Raw genomic sequence first — 17,802 nt, 5'->3', positions numbered from 1 at the left:
CAGAAAAATCTGACAAATCAAATAAACTCTGGCCAAAAATCCACATCAATGATGAGAGAAAGGAGAGTGGAAATTGTAAGGAAAGAATAAAATCCTGATTTTTTTTCATCAGACTTTATATTAATGGTAATAATAATGGATTAGATTTATATTGCTTTTTCTAGACACTCAAAGATGCTATAAGGTGGATCCATTATTCATTCACTCCTCATTCATTCTTGGTGATGGTAAACTACATGTGTAGCCACAGCTGACCTGGGGCAGACTGATGGAAACATGTCAGCCAACCCATGCCAACGGCCTCTCTGACCACCACCGGAACAATCACGCACATTCACACAACAGTGAGTCCCTCACTAGAGACAAGAAGGGTAAAGTGTCTTGCCCAAGGACACAACAACAAATGACTAAGGCAGCAGGAGCAGGAATCAAACCTCCAATCCTACGATCACTGGATGACCCCTTTCTACCAACTGAGCCAACTTCACCTACTAATTTAGACAGGAATGACTGGTTAGGACAGCTCTGGTTCACACACGTAGCCGTACTATCATTAACTAAAATACAGTAGAGCATTAAGCTAGTTGCTCACGTTTCTTAACAATCTAACTGACCGACTGCATCCCAGATCACGTGAGACCAAAAGCTTCGTAACAGAAATGTAGTAAATTTAATTATCTGATTTTCTCCCGTTTCCCTGCTGACAAATATCGCCCATCACACTTCAATTACAAAAGTAAACTGTGTACTGCCCACTGAACTCATGTCCTTCCCGAAGAGCAATAAAAGCCCACACGTTCAGAGTTACAGTAAGAGCTTTCACCAATTGCTTTTAATGGAGAGGAGGATGAAGAGAGATGTGCGTGATAAGACAGAACACTTGGATGAACTTACCAGAGAGTGTTTCTTCCTAGAGGACAGGTCCAGTGTGGTATCGTACAAACTCTCTACAAAGTTTCGTAAACACGGCACATTCACCTCATTCTTCACAGTCTGGAGGTAGACAAAAATGCTCTATTTGCATCTATATACAAACACTGTGTTGTGTATTTACTGTATATGTGCAGATGCACATTAAACTGACTCTGGCTTAAAACAAATATGAAATGCACTCACAGCAGCTACGGGTACAAGTATCTCCACAAAGAGTCCAGCTAATGAGTGTTTAATGTCTTTATCCTTCACTTCCAAGAAATACTGTGCACACTCCTGTAGAGATAAAAAGAAAAAGGCACACAAAGACAGCAAGCTCAGCAAAGTATGTATATGTAAATGAGAACTGCAAATGTGACAGGTCATCGGTTCAAATCCCTCCTTAATTGAATTCCAGGGAAAGGAAATGAAAAAACAGTTGCACCGCTGCAATTACCATCAAAGAGCAGATCAACAATGTATTTAATCCCTAGTTACTTTAGAGGGACTCTAAGGTCGATGGAATTACTCTTTCATGTTGCAAAAATTACTTCCAGACATGAACGCATGCAGAGAAAATGCAGAGAACGTCTGTCCTGCAGTGACTTCTTGTCATTCTTGAACCAGTCTATTTTCAGAACCTGTTGACAAATTTCAATGAATGACATCAGATTAGTGCACCTGCATGAACTGGAAAGAGGCTTCAAAATCTTCCACTGGATACATTTTGATGCGAAAGAACTTGAGTCCCATGATGAGACTGATGGTGGACTGGATGACATAGGGGCTCTGCTCCTTCTGTCGAAGCTCCTTCAACTCGGAAATGAACTTCTTCCTCACCGCCGGGAATCTGCAGAGAAAACGGAGGCCCAGATGTGAAGAGTTGTACTGTTTACATGAGTTTTTAGTGAATATTGTCACATCCGGGTCTCGGCCATGTAGTCACACAGCAAGTGGGATGACTCGAGTATTGTGTCACATGGAGGTGATTCTTCCTTACTCATCTATCCACCTGTTTTTTCTGTGCACAAGGGTGTGTGTGCTTACGTATATCCGCACCATCTGACTGGATTATACCGACGCTGCTCTGCACAACTATATTTAGAAAGGCATGTGGAGGGGTGATGTGGAAGGAATGTCTATGTGTGTGCATGTGCTTGGTGTTCGGGTGTCTGCAGCTTTTTCTGGGTCATACTTTTGCATGTGTGACAGGGGTTGCCACTGCAGAAGGGTAAGTAGAAGAGTCATCGGCCCTCTGTTAAGTAGTGACATGCACATTGCACTGTAATGCACAAACCAAGCTGAAAAACCACACAGATAACGTCAAGAATTAAGTATTTGCCCACATCGGTTGAGCCTGCGTTTTTTCTTTGCGTGATTGATGTGGTAAAAATGTATAAATGAAACTGCTAGAACTCAAATAAGAGCCTAAATACATTGGGAAACTCATATTACACACAAAGACAGAGTGCATTTGCTAAACTAGATCTGAAAGCACAGATCTAGTTTAGCAAATGTTATTTATTTGGTCAGTGGCTGCGATGGCTCAGACTGTGTGCGGTATCTCTAACTGAGCATTCCTGTAATCACATTTTTCTCCATCACAGTAATAACTTGATGAAAAATGGCAAAAGCTTTCATATCTCATCACATATAACATTAAATCTGAACTGTTGTTGTCTTCAGTCAAATTATCCACATAATCATTAATGTAATTTATTTTTGATGGCAATTGCTGTTTCTGGTGAAAATGGGTCAGCGGGAAACAGGTAGCTACTGTAACTATGGTGAATCATCCCACATGAGCAAAGAGACTTACAGGGATTAAAATTGCTTGTATTTTATTCTACAAATTTTAATCTGAATTGTATATATGTATCTCTACATCTAAATAAGAGCGGTTTAGGCACTTTATGGATACATAGCACAAACGGTGATTATATCAGCCAATTTGTACTAAGCAGTCCATTTATACTAAGCAGTCAACACTGATTAAAAAAACCCAGTTCCGAGCAGATTGAAAAAATGATTAATTTGTATGTACACAGCAACTGTAAAAAATTAATTAGCACAGCATTACCTGGACTGAGCTACAACCCCTACTACCTCCGCATAGAGGTCAGCCACTATGTGCATGTTGCCTGTGTTAGGTCCCAGGTACCTGCAGGAAAACAGATATGATTATAAACCATGAGCGACGCTGTTATACTTGAATGATCTATGAATAAACACTTGTGCAACTAAAAGCATAACTGCACGTAAATATAGTATAGTTTGTGAGACAAAAATCTTGCTGTGGGTTGTTCCATTAATTTGGTTTTCTGTGTGTTGCCATCCTTACCCTTCCTTGTACTTGAAGTGCTTGAATGCCAGGTTTATAACTTCTTGAATGAGTCCATCCAAAAGAGGATGGAGGGGGATCTGGATTCAGAGATAACAATTATTCAACAACGAATTCAGTGATAATCAATCTGAGTAAATGACTGAGACACACGTACACACATACACACACACACACACACACACACACACACAGACTTTTTGTTTCAATTTAGTTATAGTTCCTCATGAGTGTGGACGGAAATAGTGCGCTGATGTTCACTGCATTGTGTGGAATAAATGTTCAAAATACTTCCTGCTATTAAGCAGTGAAACAAAAATAAAACACAGCTTTAGAGTTACACACTCACTGTAACAGGTTTGAGAATGGATCACACTGTAAACTGACATTTACCTGCTTCAAAACTTCTATAAGCACCAGAGAAAAGATGAAGTCTATTGCCAAATCTCTCCGCTCCAATAGGTAGTCCTTCTGTTGCTCATCACTAAGTTGGACAGACAGAGAGAAATATAAAAAATGACACATCTCTCACATTCACTACTGCTGCAAGGTGGCTAAAGAACAAATCCCACGTGAGAATCTACATTTAATACATTTCCATAGAGCATCGCTTGTTATATGGTTGTCAAGGCAGTTATCACAAAACAGTTAAAGGTTGTTTTTCATTCACTGTTTGTATCTGATGAACCTTCTGAATCTGAGGAGTTTGTATCTTACTTTTTCGTCTTGGTGTTGGCTCTGGGTCGATATTCATGGGACTCGTCCTCCAGGCCATTCTGCCTCTTGTACCAGTCAAACAGAGTCCTCAGGATGGATGGCAAGCAGTACTCTGCAAGTGAACTCATAGAGCTGATCAACTAGAGAGGAAGACGAAACAAAGAGAAAGGACAGAAAAGAACTTAATTTCATTTTATTAAGATTCTTATAAAATGATTTGGACAAGAGAGGGGAAGCACATATTGTTAAAATCTATGTCAGGTACACATACCTGGTCAAACTGTGGGTCCTCTCCCCTCTGAAGTGATTTGTTCAGTGGCTTCTCCTGTGAAAAATAAGAACAAATTCATCAAACCCAAATTAAAAATGACCTTAAGCTGGTCAAAACTTGGACATTCGCCTACGTAGGTTGCACATAAAAAAGATATGTTGCAGCTGCAACTAAATGAAAATATAACTGGCTGAGTGCCTAAAACAAAAAAATGTATCATCAGACGTTTGAAGCCCATAGCTGATTTAATTACTCAGCATCAGTCTAGTTGCTTATTATGTAAGCTTGTCAAGTTCTTCTCAAGAAGCAAATCTAGCAGATGCCATAAACACACAAACTCAGAGAAAAAGGCCTCACTACACAGATTGCGCTCAGCCAGTTGGATTTATGTGGAGAGACAAAGAAGCCCCACATAAATGCTCTACACTCATAGAAGCAGTTCCTGGCACTGGCACAAAAAGGTTCTGATGCAGTGCATCATGTATATTGGCTTCTGCAGGAAAATATATGACATCAAGATATTGCAAACCATTAACCTGAAGGAATCAATTCTATAAGTAATTAATATATTTTTCCCTTTACTATGGCTTAATAATACCATTTCTAATTAACAAAAAATATGTTTGTAATAAAATTAAAACAATCCAAGAACAACACCAAGTAAAAAGGTTGATTAATGGCTGCAAAGCGGTTGTAGTGCATACCACAGTTAGATGTAAAATAGATTAGCTAGCCCCTTCCAGAAAGATAAGGGATTAAGTGATAAACAAAAAATACCTAGAAGGAAATACTGCAGGCACAGATTGCAGAGAAGCGATGCATTGGAAATGTATCTTTTCTAAATGGTGTTTTATTTGAAGTAACTCTTTCTATTTAAAGTATGCAATAATGCAGTGAAATGTATGTCATATTATCATGTACAGCTACTCTGAATTAGGCGATCAGATAAAATGTTGAAGGTATTCCTAAATGACGATGTAACGTGAGAGGGAGGGGCTGAGAAACAGAACTGTCACGTTTGTTTTTCTTCTCCAATGTTTCCCTGTGCTTCACGTCCTGCCCTGATTGTGTCTCTGTGTTTGAGTTTGCGTTGGCGTGTCGTGGGTGTGGTACACCTGCTGTCTCTCCTGGCTCCTGATTTCCTCCTGATTATGCACACCTGCCATCCATCAACGTCATCGCCATGCAGTCAATCTGCCCCGGCTCTTCAGTACCCAGCCAGCCCACGCCATATCTCCCCAGCCAGTCATCAGCTTGCTCTACTATCTACTATCTCCATTAGCCCTGAGTCTGCGCCTGAATTTAGGTGTGATCAAACCAAAATACTAACAAAGACAGTTTGAAATATCATCGATGTAAAGTTTCTCACCAGCGGCTCAGCCATGATGATGCGAATCTTTCGTTCAGAGAGCAAGGTGAAGTTGGCAAACAAGCTCTTTAGGACGAACTCGCCCGGCTTGCTCTCAGGGTCCACGTTGACAGGAGCCATGATGACAGGACCCTTTCTCTCTCCCAAGGTTCCACTGACTGGCGGGACAGGTGGCTTCAGTCCCGCTGGAGAGGCTGTGGAGAGTTAGGACAGGTCAATTAATCTGAAGCGCAGGTCTGCAAAGAGACATCATGTAGAGACCACTGTGCCTCCCGAATACCCGCCAAGATTTTGTCTCTTATTATCACTGTTTGTCTTCCATCTATCAAGGGAGTATTTATGCAATGTTTTGGAACAGGAGGTCAGATGTTTCCATGGCATCAGGAAATCAGTTGTGTATTGGACATTTCCCACTCTGTTAAGAGAACTTCTAGACATGAAGACTCTCTCAGTTCTAGATTCATGAGGAGCACATACAGTATGCTATTTGATTTTCAAGCAGATTTGTGGATTTTCATTCAGACATGAAATATTACCTTCACATCTAAATGTGCGCATTTGATTTCACCATGACTCAGTGAAAAAAGTACAATTTTGAATAAAACGAAGGCAATCAGGTGCCAAGTCTTTCTAACCTTTGAATGCACTAACTTCACAAACTAGCTTCTCACAAACCTAGCATGAACCTGCATCTTTCACCTGACACGAGGTAATAATAATGGACAGAGATTGGGTGGAGTCTGGAAGGGGTTAGAGTGACAGACAACACATGGATGGACAGAATTAAGGAGGGAGAGGACATTTCCTGTCATGTGTCTAGGAATACGGACATCGCCTTAAAATAGAATTAACTTGTCCCTCCAAGAAATAGCACATTTCCAGGACATCAGTGAGAGTGCACTATAAGAGCTATGAGCATGCCACCCCTAGGGTATAACTGACCTCTCATGACCTCTTGACATAACCTCCATGGACTAGTCAAATGCAAATACTAATTCCTGGACATGTTAGTGGCCCAAGTATCACAGCTGTTTGTGTGAAACTTGAGTGTTCAAATGATGCAAACATGCATGCCCATGAACACACACCCCTAGTCACTTACCAAGACCCTTGATGAAGTTGATGACACTAGCCCTACTCCATTTGGTTGGCACTTCCATGGTGCAAACAGGTATGTAAAATGGCTAGACAATAGGATGGAAGGTGAAGGTAACCAGGAGAGGGTAACCGAGGAGTCTATGAGGTGTAAAATACAGCTGACATGATTGAAAAATAAACTAATTCCTTATTGGAGATCAGTAGTGCAGAAGATGTCTTTGTTTTGTCCAACTAGTCCACCATGACAGCAACAGTAACAGCAACGTCTGGTGTTGGCACCAGAGAGTTTTAACCAAAGCTGAAAGTATGAAACTCCATTCTTCGTCACATGATAGCTACATCCCACATTTAATCCAGAATGAAATAAAATATTCTGTATCCACTGACCGGAAAAGTCATTGCCAGGGTCTGCTCAAATAAGCAAGCCTTGACATAAATCTGTGAGTATTGCAATCATAAAGGAAAGAAGTGTAATAAAGTACCCCCTGAAAAGAACAGAAAAAACATTATTCCACATTGAGAGATATTCCACCATAACATTCCAGCAGGAACATGTGTGGATCCAATGCTGTGAAGGACCACATGCTTGAGAAGTATGTGAGTCTGAAGTCCATATCAGTTCTCTATCAGTCCACTATATGACAGCTCCTGTGGCCTTACAGAGTGGCTCTCCGTTAGTTGTCGATACAAGTAAAGAAAAGTTGGTCTTTGTGGAGATCTGACCAGAAGAGTTGGGTTGGAATTTCAACACTGCCCCGACAGAGAGGCGAGGGGAGGAGGGAGGCACTATATATAGACCACTGGAGGTCATTCTCTTAGATACCCACCACTCCCACTGACCCCTACTCATATACAAGTGAGCAAACACACATATGAAAAGAGACACACTCACAGACACAAACACGCAATGTTTTGAGGTCAGTGGAGTGGAAAATAAAATAAAATGAACAACTTTTGGAGATAAACAAAGGGGAAATGGTGCTAAAGCCTCTTGGTGATATGAAAGTGTGTGTGTGTGTGTGTGTGTGTGTGTGTGTGTGTGTGTGTGTGTGTGTGTGTGTGTGTGTGTGTGTACATCCATGTATGTCAGTGGGAAAAAGAGATGAGATTAGGAGGAGGTAACTGTAGACACAACATTGTCCAATAGAGCTGTCAGTGTTGACCATTTCAGCACCCCCAGGGAATCCTGCAGAAAGTTGCTCGGTATGACTCAGCACATTAAGAGGTGAATCAGCAGTAATCTGCGACACCTAGTCGATGCAAGTCCATCTTGATTTACTTACATTTTATAGCCTGAAAGGTTTGTTTAACACATTGTGTGCAAAACTGTGACAAAAACAAAGATGAGGAACAAGCTAGAGGTGAGATTCCAAAGCTTGGAGAGGGGAAACTTTATTCCTGCAAATTTGAGTTTATAATTCAATTAATGCCAAATTCACCAGCCTGACAAACATTCCCAGGTCACATCTTTTAAAATGCGAAGATCTGATGCATATCTCTGAGTTTGAGACTTTTAGCTGTACAAAACAGGGTAGCAACTTGAGTTGTGAGTAAAAGTTTTGCAAATTTTAAAACTATTAAACTAAAAAAAAACCCAAGCAAATAAACACTTAATGGTTCATCGGTTGTACATGTAGATTCAGATTTATATTCATTATCATGCCAAACTGAGTGACAAAACAGGACTGACATTGCTCCTGTTCAACCAGGTTAATGAGATATTAACTTGGGTTGGTAAAGATAGCAAAAAATTATCTTGGGTCAAAAAATTACAAAATCAGTGTCATATATTATACGTTATTATACATATATTATATAAACTTAACTTAGACTTAACCAACATATTTCTAGGATTCATAGCTGTCTGACTGCTGCCATTGTGACCTTGAAGCAGATAAACACACTTGACTCCAAGTGATCATCAGAGATGAAGCTTAAATGAAAACAGACACAGCACCAGGGTCCCTGTAATTTCTTTTTTATTGCAGCACTGTAAATGGCTATCAGTGCATTGCATTTCCTGCAATTCTTCTGTAACAATAACACTATCATAACCCCTGCTGACAATAACCTTAGACACATACCTAACATAAAAGGTCAACACAGCTGCCATAACCCAAAACACACACCAAACACTCCTGTGGTACCAAATAAAAAGACAAGCACAGCACTAACCCTAACCCACAGATCTGTTTAGGTTCTCCCTCGCATACATGTTGTATATAGTGTGTGTGACAGTTTACTGTGAAGATACAGATTCATGAGCTCACTGATAACAGTGAGGGGAAAACATTATTTCCAGTCTGAACCAATGCTGGACATTAATTTCAAGCTGAATACTGATGTTTGGTAAACAGACTCACTGTCTGCAGAATTAGTTCAGACGTTTGATTCTTGCAGACTACAAATACCAGATACTTTTCATTTGAGATGTTGAGCATGACAGTTCTTGACGTCAATCCTTTAGTGAGAAATGTAAAGATTTTCACTTTTGGTGAGCAATAAAGAATAAATAATGAGAAATTCATCAGGAAATATTTGCTGAGTAGCCAGATTTACTCCTTGTGGAGCCTCTGTGTCTTCCATTATACAGTTATGTAACGCTGCCAAATACTGATAGAGTGGATCATGCTCTGTGCTAAGTGTTTTTAGTCTCATCTACTGCTAACACACAGTCACACAAACAAACATAGACTGTCTGCACACTACAGGAATCTCAGCATTCGGACCATAGCGCACGTTTGTTTGGCATAACAACAACTGTGATGTGGTAGCTGTACTCACTCCCTCCAAAGGACTTCAATAGAGACTTGATGCTGATGTCAAAGAAGCCTGACTCTTGCTGGCTGGTCGCCATGGCTGCAGAGGCTATGTGGCCACAGTGACAGACACCACAGGGGGGACAGGAGGCAGGATGAGGTGTTTCAGGCAGAGCGAGTGAGAGAAAGACTGGGAGAGAGGGAGAGAGGGATGCGGGTGGGCAGCCGGCGCTGCGGATGTTGCAGCTGTCAGCTGTTAAGTGTGTGTGTGTGTGTGTGTGTGTGTGTGTTTATGAAAGAGGGAGAAGAAAAGAGCGACACTCAGTCTTGTCTGTGCACTTTGTTGCTATCAAGCCGGCTAACACCCCCCCATCCCCTCTCTGTTTTGCTCTCCCAGGACAGTGATACACAGATATTGGTAGATGCAAGCAACCAATCCTCTTAGAGGAAAGACTGAAGGGGGAGGGGGATAGAGAGAGATAGAGGAGATAAAAGGAGAGGATGAGAGTGAAGGAGAGAGAGGAACACTCAGTAAGCAGCGCTGAACAGATGTGCTCAGGAAAGAGCGGAGGAAAATCCGTAAGGAGGAAACGACTCAATGAGGGACGATGGAAAGAGAATGAACACAGGGATGGAGAAAAGAGGATAGAGACAGTGGAAAGTAATGTTTGCTAAATCTAATGCAGGATACAATTTCAGTTTGAGGAACTCTTTAAAAAAGACACTTATTGCCCAGCAGTCAAAATCCATCTGCAAGACTCACTGAGCTGATGGAAAAGCTAATCTAAGTCATCTTCACTTATTAGCATGCACTTCAGGGCAATTAAGCTTTACAAGAGGTACTGAGTGATTTGAAGATGAATTTCCCCTGGGTTTTGCCTCTCAGGCAGCACACAAGCTGCTTTACCTTACAAAAGAAGTTTGGTGAGGTTGTACTAATTAATATAAAAATACAATTTAGCTATTTTTATTTTATAAAAGATTCTACAACTGATCATCAATTAAAGACAGCTGGTATTAACATAATGGTGTGACTGTCCATATCTTATAGGGTTCTCCCAAAAGATGCGTGGAGTGGACTATTATCAATTAATAAGTTTAGGTTGGTGATGAAGGGAAAAGGTTTCAATCTTTGTTTTGTTTTTATTTTGTTTCTTTTTTCAAACTGTAAAAGAAAAAAACAAACACCAAAAACATACAGGTAAGGTGAATTGGTCATTCTTAATTGTTAACAGGTTTTAAGTGTGAGTATGCCCTGGTTGTTTGTCTTTCATGTGGCCCCGCAATGAGCTGAAGTCTCATCGGGGGTGTACCCCACCTCTCGCCTGTAACCAGTGGAGACGGCCTCCAGTACACCCATGACCTGAAAAGTATCCTCAAAACTGTCTATGTAAGCAGAAACCTGTGATGGCCATCATGGTAAAGACACTGGATGTGTGAGTAAGAGAGGAAGTTCTATTACAATCCAAATGGCATCAGCAATGAACAATTTCTGCATTGGCATTAACCTTCTCAATATTAAAAAAAAACCTGTCTTATCATACCTAGAACACAAAAGAACATTTGCAAGATGTTCCCCTTCAACATGTCAAACAACTCATTTGGAGTTTTCTGTCAAACCTCCAGTTAGTGATTGGCTGCACTCAAAGACTAAATAATATCTGAGTGAGCTCTGTTCTTTGTTATCTCAACTCCACTGTGACCTCTTCTTTGTGTCAGTTGCCTCATTCACTCCGACGTGTCAAGGATTACCGTTTGTTGACCCTATTTCTCACATTCCCCACTAGGTTAAAAAGCTAGGTGTGCCAGCTGTGAAGCTATGGGAACTTTGGTGTGTATTGTATGGGGAAGCTCAACATGACAGTTTTAGTGCAGGTGAGGAAGCTGTGGGTGAGGCACATGAAGAACAACATTTCTTGAAATAGAAATTGCCAAATTAAAATGTTCTTTATCTCTTTGGCAAAAGGTACTCAACTCATCTAGATGTAAATGAGATATGGTCTCAATTAAGGGGCAACAGCTGTTGGGTTGAGAATCATGTACTGAAAGTGAAACTCATGTCCAACATGTGAAAATTAGAAGTCATGACCAACAGTGAGAATTTTACCATATTTGACATGTATTTATTCAGCATCCAAATAAAAAAAAAAATCTTGGCCACAAGAAAACACACACCCTTACAGGGCTCCTAGGATTCCTCGCATTCTAAGCAGGGGCCTGGGCATGCCAGCTGTTGGAATGTGACTCCCTCACACAACACGCAGCCAGACATGCACACATCCGTCATTTATTCAAACATACACAGTCAAATGCACAAGAAATACATTGCATTTATGGAACCTTAATTTAAATGTGTTTAATCTTGCACATGCGCAAAAAATACAGTTTAGATTCTAGCTTGTTGTTATAGATTACAGAGACTCTTTTCTTGAGAATGTTCCTATGATTTTCTTTTTGCTTCTGCCTTTTTATCATTGCAATATTGAGTCCAATTAAATACCATTAATTAAAAAGAAGTGCATCAAGAGAGCAGACAGCTTTCTAAAAGTTTCTGCACTTTATGTTCTGAATAGGGATGTTTAGGATTTTCAGAATAAAAAAATCTATAAGTAGAAATCATTAATATGATGCAAAAGTCTGTTTACTGTTGCTACTCCTAAAATTGATGTGACATGATCAGCTAGAGGTAAGACATGTCGTTCTACTCAACTGATCAAACAATTTCCAATTAATTGGAAAAGTTAATTGGAAATAGAAAGTATTGTTAAATACTTTCTGCTCTACTGTCCCTCCATAACTCTAATCAGATCTGTTAAACTAAGCTAAACATGTGGCTCTAATTTGTCTTCCTCATGTGTTCACCTACCATGTGGTTGTGGGTTGTTTAAGTGCCTGTTTAAAAAACACTGGATGGATACATTGGTGTCTCATTGACACAGCTGGGCTGAATTAAATAGATAGTTGCTGTGAAGACTGTGTGTGTCTGTAGTTTCCTGTGTACCTGTCTATCTTTGCCTCAAAACTGGAATAATGTATATTATAAAAGGTAATTACTTAATTGAATATTCAGAGCTGTGACAGTTCTTCAAATTGACGGTTATTAATGACACACTCATTTTCCACTTTTCCTGAAAGACATGTTTGTGCAGGGTGTATGTTGTTACACAGGCACAAGCTCACACCAGATTTCACTCTACACCCAATTTTCTCTTGTGCTTTAAAGTGCAGCCAAATACCACTGAAAAACATATCAGTTAAAAGATTGCCAAATTCTTTCTGCTAGCCTTAATTTTCTGTATCCTGAGGTTCATTTTTCCTGACTTCACTCACGTGTCCACCAACATGATAAGATAAGATGTACTTTATTTATCCCAAACTGGGAAATTGAAATGTTGCAGCAGCATTCAGACACACAGAACAAAGAGAAACAGGGAAAATACACATTGAAGAAAAATTAAGACATAAGGGGAGGAGGATAATAATAATAATATTAAAAATATTAACAACAATAATAATACTACTCTAGCATCAAGTAATTAAATAGTGTGACCCTCTGTGGCAATAAACAGGACTTAATGAAAGCCTTAATGATGCTAAATCCATTTAGCATCACATAATGTCACTCTTATGTTTCCCTCCTTTCTTTTATTGGTCAGAGATCTATGAACAAATGTTGTCTGGGCCATTCATTCAATGACAGCCCTTCATAGAATGAAGGGCTGTCTGTTCATTTAGGCCTGGAGGCAGCTTTCAAGGAATAAATAGCAACACTGAACCTGTTTGTCTATCGAGAGAGTAGCTTATAGTATTGTAACTGCACTAGAATAGAACAGCATAAAGGATAAATTACAAAAGATATCAGATCAACAATAGTTTCCAAGTGTGTGTCAAAAAAGTGCCACACAAACAAAATTTATTTTACTTTTTGAATGTCTGTCTAGCTCTAAATCACAAACCTGATAATATTTAATGGTACTTGTTGGATTCACAAATGCCAAATTGTTAAGACATGAAATTCGCAGAAACTAAGGACAGCTGAGAAACGGTGAGAGTTGTGGGGACAAATAAATAATAAATAAAATGACTGTGGTCTCTAGAATAAAGATTGGCATTTTTCTTTTTCTTAAAGACAATACCACTTTTCAAGTCACACGGAAGACAGAGGACACACACAGCGTGATAGAGGTGCCCCAATAGATCTAAATATTGTTCAAATCCCCCATTACAGCAGGGCTGTTGGTAATCACTATATCAGCGAGATGTTCAATCAGATTTTCCACTACTTCTAGCCTGAGAGTCCCCTCAGGTCATGACAAATTACCATTCACATGCAAACCAACCACAATGAAAATAAAACCAGTGACACAGCACAACTGCTGTCCCTTGTCAGATTCACTCAATATCACCAAAACAAGAGACCCAGGGTTTGTCTGTGCCTACCTTTGATAATCCTCGACCTCTTTCTGGACCTGGACTGGAACTTTGTAAACCTCCCAATGAAGTCACTGGGGTCGAACACGGCCAGTGACGACAGAGAGGCAATACGGTCCAGAACTATCCCATTCTGGTAATTTGTTGGGCTGTCCAGATCTTGGTCCTGAACTTGGCTCAGAGAGTTGCCATCACATTGGTCTGAAGCACAGCTTTCAGCCCCAAAGCTATTAGTACTCCTTACATCTTCCAGAGACATGTCCCCACTGTTAGTCCACCACGAGCACTCAAAACCTCACACTCCTCAGACCTACCAAGGAGGCACTACATGTTTTGACATAAAATCGGAAGGAAAAAATTTTATGAAAAAGAAAGTTCCCATCGAAGTACCTTAAAATGTTTTAAAAATCAGACCCTTGGAAAAACCTAGTATTCCTTTTCATCATGTCCGTTTCATCCATGTTTCGGTCTCAAATTTCTTTTCTTTCTGTCGAGTTCATTCAATGCAGAGAGTTTGCTCATTGCGTTGTTTTTACCAGTACACAGCTCCTCTGAGAGTTCAGGTTCTATCCTTGAGTTTCTTCCTCGATTCTTTGCCTTGGATGAAAACAAATGTCTTCCGCTTAAAGAAAATTTTATTGCATGCTAAGGTTTCGGTGGCTTCCCCTATTTGACCTGTTTTTGCTCTCACCTGTTCTTTGTTTCTTTCTGTCTCTTTTACTCTTCTGACTCTGAGCCACGGCTCTGTTTCATTGCTCTCAGGTGGGGAACAAGGGAGGGATCCAATTCCAAGAGCACAGCTTGATTGGGTGGTTTGGGAGGTTTGGGAGGTTCTCTCAATGACTCTCCCTCTCACCGTCTTCTTTTTCACTCACTGGGGGTTTTCCAGCAATCCTCCTCTTGTCTTGTTTAGTATCAGACAAAACTATTAACTTCTTGTGAGCTCTGTGACACACCTGTTTCCTTCTTCTTGTTTCATCCATTGCGTCTCTCATGACAGAATGTCATGACAGAATGGTATGCATCTGCTTGATTCAGACACCTACATGGCATGTGGGTGTGAGTCCCTGTACTCACTGGTAGAGGCTGTTTAGCCAGTTACAGTAAACTCAAAGTGTTACTGGTGTAGGATTACTGAGGGCAGACACACCCCTTCACAGAGGGGGAAACAAAGCAAAACACAAATGAAAAGAACCCTCAACTGGGTAAGACACAGTTGAGACTGAGTAAGTGTGTATTGATTAGTATGGACTTCAAAGATTATACCAGGGGCAATATCTTGAAGCAGTTTAAAATCTGCCACACAGGTAAACAAATATCTTTAAACAGGTTTTCTAAGTAAAATGTATGGCCAATGAAGAGTTGGGTAGAAATAAGTTTTCAAGTTATTTCAGTTGGGGTTTCCAGTCTCCACCTCTGAGTAACAAGCAGCCATGCTCAAAATCAAAACTGGTTTTCTCTGCTTGTAAAGCAGATTAGGGAAGATCAACTCTCAAGAGTGCAAATTAGTTTTACTGACTGAGTGAGTGAAAGGCATTAACCTTGTAAGGCCAAGGTCAAGCTTAGGGCAATTAATGCTAGTGGTCACTTTGTTTAAAATGGAACCCTTGAGTTTTGCCATGTTATACTGTATGTTGTTCATTGTTTATGTTATAGGTCAGCCTCTAGGCCCTACTGTTAGTATTTTGTAAGCTAATGAGACAGGCTAGTACATTAATGGTTGGGTTAGATTAGGACTACTGTTGTCATACTGAAGAAACTGAATATTGATCCTCATATGAAGCTTACCAGGTAACAAGACTAGATGTTGGTAATTCATGCTACCTTTTTACCAGACAAAACAGCAGCTCTGCTAACATTAGTTTTGTCATTAAAAATTAAATCTGCATGGTAATGCTGTGTAACTTTGATTAGCATCCAGCTGCTAGCACGTTAAAAGGTATCAGAAAATCCTTCCAGCTGATTGGACAGCGTGACACTGGTGTCCCTTCAGAGAAATATTACCACAGTACACTACATATCATTTATATAGAATATATATAGAAGCTCTTTCAAACACTGTGACAGCAAAGCACTACACATAATTCAAGATTAACATGATTAAATAATTTTAGATTGAACATTCCTTTATTTCTCATTTTCTCTGTAAAACTCACACAAGCTTGTCGTGTATTTTAATGTCTCGTTCTGTGGAGGTCCAGTTGTTAGTTTACGCTCAGGAGACCTCTACCCTGAGGTGACTTCCTGCTGTTTATGCTATTGTCATGCCATCATCTCCACTGAGCGTCTCATGAGAGATCATGTGAGTAGGTGTGACAACAATTCAGCTCACATATCCTCTTTGAAATGGCAGCCACATACAATGTAAGTGAATGTAATGAAAAACAGGGCATTGTGTCTGCCATTAAAGTGGTCACACATTTGTTGTACCATAAGTGAACCGTTCACAAATATATAGAACCATCACAACTGATTCGGATTAAAATCCTTATCCCAGTAGATGAAACTGACAACTCTGGCACAACACTGAGATATTCTCAGACTGATTCCCCCCCCCATCTTGCAACAGTATTCTTACTTATGTTTCAACATCAACCATCTGCTGAGGAAATGGTTGACTATGATAAACAACCACAGAAAGGCACCGTGCCAAATCAGTTAGAGAGGTGTGTCCTCTCCTTGGGTGAACAACGCCAAGTGTTAAGACTGAGTTATTCTGACACACGCAAGAACTAACAAACATTGAACAAATCTCAGAGACTACGTGCGTCTTTTGATTAACCGCCAATCCAATCAAAGAAATCAAACAGGTTTACCAATCATCCCCAGGAATGTACTGACAAAGGAAAAGCAGGGTGGATGCAGGGCGGGACAAAAGAAAGTGACAGTGACAAAATATATCTCTTAAACCACGTATTTCTCTGTATTTTTTTATCCAACATACAACCCAATAAATTGTACATTCATCTATAACCTGGTGCTCAGGGGCTGATGGAGGATAATGGAGTCCACTGAGGTTCATTGACAAAGCAAATCAGGTTTCAAACTCTTGTTTGCGTGACCTGATTAGTCAGTTGTGTTTATGCTCGGTAGCTTAAGTGAGATCATTCTCACTTCAAACACACCCAGAAAAAAATCTCATCTATTCACTCTCTCCCTGTTTTTAACTTTTACACGAGTCAGATGACATATGAGTAGGCAGGACTCACATAAAATACAGTAGGTCCATTGGGAGGATATGAAAACTCCACACTTGGGTCCCAAGTGTGGATGTGACGCAGCTAACCTTCGACCCGAGCTGTCAAAATTCCTTCTAATATACACATGTTGTTGCTTGTAGTTTTAATTCTCAAGAATCTGTACACCACAAGTAATAACCATAAACCATCTTGTATGACTAGGACATATTTTTTCTTGGATTACTAAGACAAAATTGTAGAAAAATCTGTCAGAAAATTAATTACACGTTGATAGGATCTCGGACTATTTTTAAGTGACGTGGTTCAAATCTTTGTAATCTGACCCTTTCCTAAGTGTCCCTTTATGTCTCTACAATTTTTGGCATTCATCTCTACTTTTCCTCTCATTGCAAAGATTGGTATTCTGTCTTGTCTGATGGTAGTTGAAACACTTCTGTGGATCAAGAAGTGTCTCAACATACCGCACCAGACAACACATAGGAGAGGAATTCTGTATTTTATCCTCAAGCAAGGCAATTGGTTGTGAGGATGGTTGGATTTAACATCTCAATAATCACTTTTGATACAAATGAAAAGAAAATTATGAACCCTCTGAGCAGCAAATTTCAGTGTTTAACCAACAACAGCAGCTCACAAACGATCAAACAGTAGCACTTTAAAAAGCTGCATACTTCTATACGCTCAGATTATTTCAGTTGAGACCA

General features: G+C 40.0%; 1 protein-coding gene across 8 annotated transcripts in view; it reads right to left on the bottom strand.

The window, feature by feature from the left end:
- Positions 1–14,755, bottom strand: part of fryb (furry homolog b (Drosophila)) — a 40,438-nt gene extending 25,683 nt beyond the window's left edge. For 4 of the 8 annotated variants that reach the window (XM_068330738.1, XM_068330740.1, XM_068330741.1 and 1 more), the window contains exons 1-10: positions 13,908–14,752; positions 5,611–5,804; positions 4,242–4,295; positions 3,971–4,110; positions 3,647–3,737; positions 3,254–3,333; positions 2,993–3,073; positions 1,594–1,762; positions 1,117–1,209; positions 895–993 (exon numbers count right to left, since the gene is read on the bottom strand). In XM_068330738.1, coding sequence (XP_068186839.1) covers positions 895–993; positions 1,117–1,209; positions 1,594–1,762; positions 2,993–3,073; positions 3,254–3,333; positions 3,647–3,737; positions 3,971–4,110; positions 4,242–4,295; positions 5,611–5,804; positions 13,908–14,157 — 1,251 coding nt within the window. In that variant the 5' untranslated portion in view covers positions 14,158–14,752. Of the gene's footprint in view, positions 1–894; positions 994–1,116; positions 1,210–1,593; positions 1,763–2,992; positions 3,074–3,253; positions 3,334–3,646; positions 3,738–3,970; positions 4,111–4,241; positions 4,296–5,610; positions 5,805–6,712; positions 7,387–13,907 lie in introns of those variants that run through there. The other 4 variants (XM_068330739.1, XM_068330742.1, XM_068330744.1 and 1 more) reach the window with 3 other exon arrangements.
- Positions 14,756–17,802: the final 3,047 nt, after the last annotated feature.

Source organism: Antennarius striatus, chromosome 13 (genome assembly GCF_040054535.1).
Source record: "Antennarius striatus isolate MH-2024 chromosome 13, ASM4005453v1, whole genome shotgun sequence".
Lineage (NCBI taxonomy): Eukaryota > Metazoa > Chordata > Actinopteri > Lophiiformes > Antennariidae > Antennarius > Antennarius striatus.
This window is presented reverse-complemented; position numbering and strand designations above follow the sequence as displayed.